Source organism: Nanorana parkeri, unplaced genomic scaffold (assembly GCF_000935625.1).
Source record: "Nanorana parkeri isolate BGI_ZX_2015 unplaced genomic scaffold, ASM93562v1 scaffold190, whole genome shotgun sequence".
Classification (NCBI taxonomy): domain Eukaryota; kingdom Metazoa; phylum Chordata; class Amphibia; order Anura; family Dicroglossidae; genus Nanorana; species Nanorana parkeri.
This window is the reverse complement of record NW_017306458.1, coordinates 1,709,861-1,720,456: the sequence shown is the minus strand read 5'-3', so window position 1 is coordinate 1,720,456 and position 10,596 is coordinate 1,709,861. Positions and strand designations below refer to the sequence as shown.

The 10,596-nt window shown below is 41.1% G+C and overlaps 1 protein-coding gene across 1 annotated transcript in view; it reads left to right on the top strand.

Moving 5' to 3' along the window:
• PPP1R1B (protein phosphatase 1 regulatory inhibitor subunit 1B) overlaps positions 1–10,142 on the top strand; it is a 73,823-nt gene extending 63,681 nt beyond the window's left edge. Inside the window, exons 7-8 of the mRNA XM_018555263.1 lie at positions 1,305–1,411; positions 10,056–10,142. Of these exons, the coding sequence (XP_018410765.1) occupies positions 1,305–1,411; positions 10,056–10,142 (194 nt within the window). The remainder of the gene's footprint in view (positions 1–1,304; positions 1,412–10,055) is intronic.
• Positions 10,143–10,596: the final 454 nt, after the last annotated feature.

Below are 10,596 nucleotides of genomic sequence, written 5' to 3'. Positions count from 1 at the left end.
ACTATTGGTCCCCCAAGATAAAATTGGGCCTTGAGGGTGCAGAGCACACAGATGTCAAAGCTTGTATAATTCAGGTAATAGTGTCTCTGACCCTATGGGATGTCAAATACATTCCCAATATCTATCTAATGTATACCATTGCCTGTTTGGTCATATAGAGCCTAGTAATTGGGTCACTGCCAACTGTACACCAGTTTTTCCAGCATCAAAAAATTTCTATCTCTCTCCCACAACCTGTGGGCAATTTGCGATTCCTGTGGTAGGATTCCCAAATCCAAAGGTCCAAAGGTGGCCACTGCACCTGTTCAAGTTAATGACAGTGGCTGCATCTGTAAGTGGCAGTCAGCATGTAATCGTATATATGATAAGATTACTTGAGGTTAGGAATAGATCACTGTCTATTCTAATTCTATTTCTATTCTTTGTGTTTGTAGATTGTCATTACTAAACATTTCTAAAGGTGTGTTTCCTTTTTTTAAAGATGTGGGTAAAGGTCCACTTTAACTTTGAGGAGTGGCTTGTTCAAGTCCTTTATGCAGCTTCTTAGAAATTAAAAGTGTATATAGCGTAATATACATTACCGGAGACTCCAGAGCCAGGCAGTGGTTACTTAATGTAAAATACTTTTCTTAATATTAATTCATTAACTAATTCATCACTAATTAAAATGTCTAATATAATACATACAATTATTTTTTTTAAATATATATATATAAAAAGATGGGAAAAGTTATTTTCAGTTTCGGCCTGACAAATGTTTTATCAGTTTTATTCTGAAGTAAACTTTATGTCTGTGACGCTGCATTTGCGTACTTTATTTTAAATAAATTACGGTATTAATTTTTTTTTATCCGATGAATCGAAATTGATAATCGGCTAACTAATCAATTATGAAAATAATGGTTAGCTGCAGCCCTAGAGCCAAGAGACCAATTGGCTTTGGTGTCACTGCAATCAATCTGAATGTAACTGGAATGATTCTATTAAGGTACAAAAATATCTTCTAGCACCCTGCAAATGCCATGCTGTATATTCCCTATTCCAAATTGCCTCATTCTGTATGCCATGCTGTACTTCATTATTCTCCACTGCCTTATTCTATATGCTGTGCTGTATGGTCCCTATTGCATACCGCCTCATTCTGTAAGCCATGCTGTACTTCCTTATTCCACACAACCTCATTCTATATGCCGTGGTATACGCTCCTTATTCCACACAACCTCATCCTATATGCCGTGGTATACGTTCCTTATTCCACACTGCCTCATTCTATATGACCTGCCGTACTTTCCTATTCCACACAGCCTCATCCTATATGCCATGCTGTACGTTCCTTATTCCACACTGCCTGGATTCATACGCCATGCTGTACGTTCCATATTCCACACTGCCTCATTTCATATGCAATGCTGTATGTTCCCTAATCCACACAGCCTCATTCTATATGCCGTGCTGTAAATTTCCTATTTTACAACCCTTAATTCTATTTGCCGTGCTGTATGTTCCATATTCCACACCACATCACTCCGTGTATCATGCTATGTATTCCCGATTCTACACCACCTCATTTTCATATGGTGCTGTACGCTCCCTATTGCACACCGAGGCAATCCATATGCCATGTTGTACCTTCCCGAGCCCATGCTGGCTCATCTATACACCTTGTTTTACATTTAATATTCTGCACTGCCTCATTCTGTACAATGTGCTGTATATTCCTTATTCTGCACCAGCCTCACAGACCCAGCAGCTCTAGTGTGTATGCATGTGTCTGGATGTGCCAGAACTGGGGTGTCAGTTATCAAGGACTCAATTTCAATGTTTGCCATAGGCAATAGTCTGAATTTTAGGGTAATAAATGGGTAGAAGAGTGGGTGCTAAACCGGAAATATGTGTTATCGGGTTTAGACAGTACGATTTGTTATTCAAACACGAATGCAGATAAAGTAAGGGAACCTTTGTACTCTATAAATAGAACTAGAATATTACATACTGCAGAATTGTCTGCATGTTCCTAAGTTTAGCAGACAGTGCAATCATTTTAGATAGGGGTATTGCACAGATCTGTAACAGTAGGGGTCAGCACAGTCCCTGGAATGTATAGGTCACAACTCTGTCATTATAGGACAGGATCTGGAATAGTGATTATCAGTAACACAATGACTATTATTATTTTAGTAAACACATGCTTTACAGGAAAGAATATGAATTAAAATTACATTTACTTCTTACTTCTCAGCATGTTTTCCAAAGTCTCTATAGAGACTTTGGAAAAAACTGAACCTATTACCGGATCACTTAATATAAACATTAGTTCCATTCAGGCAGTGCCAGTACACTGTAGTAGTGTGTTTTGCTGTTTATACTTGTGTACTAGAAACCTGTATAGAATAATTACCGCTACATGCTTTGTGTAAAAGATAATACACTGAATGCTACTGTCACTATAAAAGTACCATAAAGCAGGCTTTGAGGGCTAATAAGGGGCAATTGCTATCAAAGCCAAATTTCATTGATATGCCTGTCTAGACCATATATATAGCACCTGTCCTATAAACAAATATCTTCATAGCTGCAATAAGTGTACAATGAATATAAATGAAAAAAATTATTTACTCGTCCTGCAGCTCTCCTTCCCACACCGCCCTGCTCGCCCCCTGCGTGCTGGTCCCCTTACGAATCGGGCCAGCTCCCTCATGCTTGACAGGGTAAGGCACAGCCGTCCTATGACCCAACCACCCACTGCTGACTACAACCCTTATGTTTAGAAACAGGCAATCATGATTCATGCATGATTTTTTACAGAGTACATGTATGGTTCTATACTAAGTGGATAAATCTGCTTTTATAGATGTAGGAGAATTGAAATTCACAATGTGCTGCAAAAGTTACAGGGGTTGGGACAAACTAGGCTGTAATAAATAGAATTATTACTATCGTAACATGTATTTGCCACTTGCACTTGGTTACCAGAAAACACGATGGAGAGGCAAGATGGACTATTGTACGTTGTGTAGAGAAGAGGATCTTGTCAAATGGCCATCAGTCCTTGATCTATTGTGCAGATGTGATCTTTCTTGCACTTTGAGCGTGCAGTGACCCTCTACCTACTGAATGAACAATTGTCTCATTTGCCTTTCTATGAGGCTGCACCTGACCTGTGAGGAATCCAAGAATGCTTCTATTTATTTTACTGTGTAGTGCTTCAAACAAAGACTGTGCTTGAAAGAATAAAGACATAAAAGGTTCTGACCTTAGTATATCTATCCTGTGTCCATTACTATGTTCCGGCTTAGACAACTTGGCATTTAGTGCTTATTACTTACTAGCAAATGTCTGCCTGTTTAATAAAGATGACTTTTACCCATATCTTTAAACAAACAACAAACACACCTTTAGAAATGTTTACTAATGAAAATGTACAAACACATACATAGAGATAATTGCAGGCTTTGTATTCTTTGCATACCTTATTTCTCTTTTCTTTACCAGTCTTCTGACAGTGGCCATGTTTACTAAGGGCCGATTACTAGCTCTCTAAAATTATTTAGTACATTAGGAATTCTTATTCTCTAGGGAAAACAAAAGAGTAATAACTTAAATGGGATTTCTTATCAAATATAAAATGTCAATACACTGGTGGTATAGGATAAACAGTTGTATTATCAGTTTTTGCGCAATAATTGTCTAATATTGTGTGAGACTAATCATGTTATAGATCACAATGCGTTTATTTAGTTAAGTTATTTAGATAAGTTATTTCTCAATATAATCAAGATGGTTTTAAATACGTTTTCCCAGTGAGACTGGATTTTAGGATGTGTGAGCCAAATATATTGGTATGAGCCTCTACTGTGGTTACATCTCCAGCATTGGCGTAACAATCGCCATAGCGACCCAGGCGGCCGCTATGGGGCCTGGGCATGGCATGTAAGGGTGCTGGCTGTCACTGACACAGTTCAGCAGCGGCGTATTTCCCCTCAAAGCCGCTGCGGAGCTGTGTCAGTGACAGCCTGCCACTGCTGCAGATGAGAGCGATGTTCAGAAAGAAGGAGGAGGCGGGGCCCGCCTAAGAGCAACCCCACCTCCTCTTACATCACTGGCCAGCGACCTAAGAGCAGGTGGGGCCAGTGATGTAAGAGGAGGCGGGGCCCGGGGAAGGAACAGGAGTCGGGGCCCGGCGACCACAGAGGCGGACAGCGCTGACAGGTAAGAGATCTCAGACCCTGCAGAGCCCACTATAGAGAGTCTATGGTGGGCTCTGCAGGGTCACTCTCCGGTGGGCTCTGCAAGTGGCATAACTAGCAATCACGGGGCCCCATACAAAATTTTGCTATGGGGCCCTGTGATTTCTAGTTACGCCCCTGATCTCCAGTGTACATTAATAAGATCCATGTAATATCCGCCCAGCGTCACTGTTACTAAATACCTCCAACATACCTGATATTTTATAGGGTAATTAAAGTATTTTACCTTTTTCTTCTTCAAAGAAAGTTACTTAAAGATCTAATTCCCATTTTAGCAAATGCTTGGGTTAAAGTGATATTAAAGTCAGCATGTTTTATTCTTTTTTAAATGCTGATAAAATCACATACAAAGGAAGCTGCTTCTTGATGTTTAAAAGTTAGTTTCCTGCAGAACCAGCTGGTAAACTGAGCACTGGCCCTGATATCCTGTTTTAGGGTGGCTCCTTTACCTTGGCTATGGGGCCACCCTTGTGTGTGCTAGTAGGCTGTGTGTGTCTCTACAAACACACAGGCACAGCAAGGCAAGGCATTTCCCTGCTCCCCTCTCCTTCCTCTTCCCTTCTCCAAGCTAGTAAATGGACAGCTGCAGGGGACTATGCTGTCCCTTGTGATCTTGTACTGGACAGGAAGTTCCAGACCCTAACCGCGCGAACTGAGAAGAACCCCCTGCGCCCCTTGTGTTTGAATTTTTTTTCTACCACTTTTAGGGGGTGGCCTCTAGTCTTTGTTACGGAATTAATCTTAAAGAGTTTGTTGCTAATGTTGCTATGACTATAGAACATCTTGTACATGAAAAGCATGTCCCCCCTTAATCTCCTTACTTCCAGCGTGAACATATTTAAAATTTAGTAGCCTTGTTTCATAGTTCTGGTCCTCAATCCCCTTGATGAGTTTGGTTGCCCTCCGCTGGACTCTCTCCAGCTCAAGGACATCCTTTCTGTGCACCAGTGCCCAAAACTGCACCGCATACTCCAGGTGAGGCCGAACCAGTGATGTGTAAAGTGGCAAAATTATAGACTTGTCCCTGCAAAACATTCCCTTCTTGATGCAGGACACGATTCTACTAGCTTTGCTTACAGCAACCTGGCACTGTAATCTATTATTCAGTTTATGGTCTACAATGACCCCCAAATCTTTCTCCATTTCTGACTTCCCTAGCGGCATACCCATAATTGTATAACCCATTTGCTTATTTTTAATCCCAAAGTGCATAAGTTTGCATTTATCGACATTAAACCTCATCTGCCACATGGTTGCCCACTCCTCTATTTTATCCAGGTCCTCCTGCAATGTTACACTATCTTGGTCCGTTTCTATTACCCTCCCAATTTTGGTATCGTCAGCAAACACTGAGATATCGCTGTTTACTCCGCCCCCGTTGTCGTTAATAAACAGGTTGAAAAGCATGGGCCCCAGCACAGAACCCTGAGGCACACCGCTAATGACACTAGCCCAGTCTGAAAGGGCGCCATTTATTGATACTCTCTGTACACGTTCCTTTAGCCAGTTCTCTATCCATGTACACATCCTTCCATATATGCCTATAGACCTCAGCTTGTATAGTAAGCGTTTGTGTGGTACCGAATCAAAAGCCTTTCAGAAATCCAGATATACCACATCCACCGGCCTCCCTCCATCCAGATCTCTACTTACCCCCTCGTAAAAAGTCAGTAGGTTAGTCTGACAGGAACGGTCTTTCCTAAACCCATGCTGATTGTCACTAACTATACCATTATCCTGAACAAATTCTACCAAGTAGTCCTTAATCATTCCCTCTAACAGTTTACAAACTACTGATGTAAGACTAACTGGTCTGTAATTCCCAGGTTGGCATCTTGCCCCCTTTTTAAATATTGGAACTACCGTAGCTCCGCCAGTCACTCGGAACTCTACCAGTCATTAGAGAGTCCTTATAAATGAGGAATAATGGTCTTGTTATAACCTCGCTTAGTTCCTTAAGTATCTTGGGGTGCAGGTTATCTGGTCCTAATGCTTTAAGGTGGCCATACACTTTACAACCATCGCAAGACCTTAGTCTTGCGATGGTTGTAAAGTACTTAAAAAAACGTACGATCTGCCCATCTTGGACAGGTAGATCGTACTCTCGATCATCGCAAGAGGGGCGGGCTTCCGATGACCGCAATGCTGAACGGGCAGTGTGCGCACACCGGCCCGTTCGGCATTTGTCTCCCGAGCACCGTTCCAACCAGCCGAAAATCGTACGATTTTCTAGCGTGCTCCTTAGACAAAAGACGTGCGACCGTACAGTAGAAGCGGTCGCACGTCTTCGTTCACACTGCTCGATTCTCGTACGATCGCGGGATTTCCCGCGATTCTCGTACGAGAATCGAGCAGTGTATGGGCACCTTTATTTGCATTAAGTAGATTACGTTTTTGTTGTATCCCGGTTTCCGTCAACCACTTGGCTATATTTTGTGATGAACTATGTGTTTTATCATGTATGTCAAACCCGTTTCCCTCCTGAGTGTATACTGAGGAGAAAAAAGTGTTCAGCACTTCGGCCCTCTCCTTGTCATTTGTGACTAACTTCCCGCTTTCGTCCTTTATTGGGCCTATCTGCTCCTTTCTCCCTTTTTTAGAGTTTATGTATTGGTAAAATGTTTTTTTCTTTTTTTTTACTATATGTGGCAATATGCTTTTCGCACTCTATTTTAGCTGCCCGTATTACTAGTTCACATCTTTTATTACACTCTTTGTAGTTATGGAACGCCAATGCCGTCCTCTCCATCTTATATTTTATAAATGCCACTCGCTTTTCCTTTATGTGATGCTTTACATTTTTATTCAGCCATACAGGTTTTGTTTGTGATTTTTTACTTTTATTACCCGGTATACATTTGGCAATGGCAATATGTAATGTGTTTTTAAAATATTCCCACTTTTGGTCCGTGTTCAGTTTGTGAAATACATTTTCCCATTTGATGTCCGCCACTAGGTGGCGCAGTTTATCAACGTTAGCCCTTCTGAAATTAAGGGTTCATGTCCTACCAGCCCGCTTCCCTTTCCTGTATCCAATATTGAAAGTAATCACATTGTGATCACTATTGCCCAGTGTCTCCCCAATTACAATATCCTCAATTAATTCTGCATTATTAGTGACGATTAAATCTAGGATGGCATTTTTCCTAGTTGGGACCTCCACCATCTGGTCCATGAAATTGTCTCGCAAAATGTTCAGAAATCTGCCCGCCTTTGTTGAACTTGAGGTTCCATTAGCCCAATTTATGTCCGGGTAATTGAAGTCGCCCATCACGACTATATTTGCCCTCCCTCCCAGCTATTTCTATTTCGGACTGTAGATGAGCCTCCCCTATATTTGGAGGTTTGTAACAAATACCCACAATTAGTTTACGACTATCGTCCGTCATATCCAGTTCCAGCCATAAGGATTCCACATCCTCCCCACTATTTGACGTGATATCGTCCCTTATATGCATATTTAGATTATTTTTAACATAAATGCATACCCCCCCCCACCCCCTTCTCCCACCTCTGTCCCTCCTGAACAGGTTGTACCCCTCTATATTGGTGGCCCAATCATGTGCACTGTCTAGCCAGGTTTCCGCTATACCCACTATATCGAAGTATTCTTCGAGTAGCATAAGTTCAAGCTCTTCTAATTTATTTGCCAGACTTCTAGCATTGGTATACATACATTTAATTCCTGTCTTGTTATGGGACAAAGGTTTACTTGATATTGGTAGGCCAGTCTTAATTATATTATCTTCGGCTATAGGATTTACTATATGGACTGTTTTGGCACTGGTGACTGGAGCGAGCCCACTAATTGCCCCTTTATTACTTCCCTCTTTATTATACGTATTCATGATAAGGTTTTCACTACTTACATTTAATATTTAAATTTTTTTTCTCGTAACTTAATGTCATCCAAATTTTAGGTTTCACAAACCTGTTAAAAAGTTACTGTCAAGCTAATTTGTTCCCGCGTCAACCCGACTTAATCTTATCTTAATGTTACGATTACAATTTATGCAAACTGTTTTTTCCCCTCTCCTCTTCTAAAATAAAATGTACATATCCACTTTGATTTTTACCATTCTGCTATGTTACAAAAACTGCACTAATATGATAGACATTTAATCAGCAGACTTTGTTGATTTTGTTTTGGAGTAAATATATGGTTGTGCACAAATAATGTAAACACTGCATTGGCAACAATTACAGAAAAATTCATTTTTTAAATAGTTTTTTTTTTTATTTATTCAATAAAAATGAATGTGTCCAAATTAAAGCCCTATCTGTCCAGAAAAAAAACTATGTATAATTCATCAGGGTAGAATACATAACCTAAAAGAGAAAAATGTGCAGAGACATTGTCGATATGAAAAATCGCTTTTGAATTTCAGGGAGAAAAGTGGTAAAAGAAAATGTCTATAACTAAAATAAAAAGAATTGATGAAAGGGGGCAGCCTTGGCACATTCTATTCCTTATAAAGGGCTTGTTCCATCCATTTTCTGGTCCAGATCTGGAGCAGATCTGCAGACGTGGTGCAATGCGTGCAGCGTGTTTTTGATGCATTTTTACCGCATTCAACGTGTTCCAGTTTTTTTTGGGGGTAGGGGGGCTGTCAGTATGCAGATTCTTGCTCTGAGGTCACTTCCAGCCTCTCCGGCCTCTTAAGGTGGCCATACACTTTGCAACCATCGCAAGACATTAGTCTTGCGATGGTTGTAAAGTAATTAAACAAATGTACGATCTGCCCATCTTGGACAGGCAGATCGTACTTGCGATCATCGCAAGCCCGCCCCGCTGAGGGGCGGGCTTCCGATGACCGCAATGCTGAACGGGCAGTGTGCGCGTAGTACACACACCGGCCCGTTCGGCATTTGTCTCCCGAGCATGCCACAAACCAGCCGAAAATCGTAAGATTTTCAGCTGGTTTTCGAACATGCCCCTTAGACAAAAGACATGCGACCGTACAGTAAAAACGGTTGCACGCCTTCCATACACTTTGCGATTATCGCACGATCGCGGGATTTCCCACGATTATCGTGCGATAATCGCACAGTGTATGGGCACCTTAACGAGTACTTCCCTTTGTGTATGCAAAGCTGGTGATCAGACATGTAGCCCATGTTTGTAGGCATGGTGTTTGTGTTGAGCTTGGAGGCAATCTCTCTCCACTTCTCATTTTTCTGATGCACATTTTTATATTGGGGATGCCGAGGGTCATAAAGCTGTGGAACATGCTCCACCAAACCCACAAACCGGTCAGTGTCCTGGGACATGTTGCTCAACTGTACACGGTTCCCTTCTGCTGCTCCACCACAAACAGGAAGTCCAACATTGATGAGATCATCAAAAGTGGAGCAAGAATACACTTTTTTTTCAGTTAGCTGCAGTGAGGTGCGTTTCTGGAGCATTTTTGACCCGTTTGTACGCATTTCTGCTCGTTCCGGACCAGAAAAATGTGACATGCAGTATTGTTTCTGTCCAGAACGGAAAGCACTGCGCTGGTGTGAACTGGAGCTCAGAAAACACATAGGGATAGGTCGTGATGCGTTTTTAGTGCAGGAGCTAACTGTTCTGGTCTGGACAGAATCCGGACATCGTGTGAACAAGTCCTTAAGAGTTCAGTTATCTTAATTTTAGCACTTGGTTGACCTTGTTTTCTTGACTTATGTTAGCAAAGCAGAAATTATAATATGAAATATCCCCATGCAAATTTACCTAACTAAACATATACAAAATGTATGTTTATGCATATACAAAAACCCTATACATCCCCTATAATATAACAAGGGCTGTGTGTTTCTCTTTTGCAGATACAGTGCACGAATAGCAACTTCGGAGCTGCTTTGATGTCCCCATGGTATACCTACGACACTCTGCCTTACCTCTCTACAGCCTGAAACCAAGCCGCTGGTCCAAAATATTAGCTTAACCCCATCCTTCTTATCAGAGCAAGAAATTCATCACAGAGTGCCTCATCCTGCTGGGAGAAGCACACAATCTTGTATATTTAAGTGATCTAGTCTGCTTTTGCCAGTTAATAAATTCTATAGAATAACATTTGTGCGTCTTATGTACATATGTCTACTTAAACTGTTTATTGACTGAAAAGCATCAAATATAAAAAAGACATTGTAGGTGAACACAAAAACAGGTGTATAAAGTTTACAGAGCACATATTAAAACGGACTACACCGTATCACATTTGCATATCGAGACTAATAAAGTCACATCGGAATAATCATAAATCAGCTCAGTACAGTAGTTGACTCATCAAACGTTGGACTGAATAGTTCCATTCTGTACAGTAAAGCTCTGTGACTGAGCACTATTCCCGAGAAATGATGCATCTCA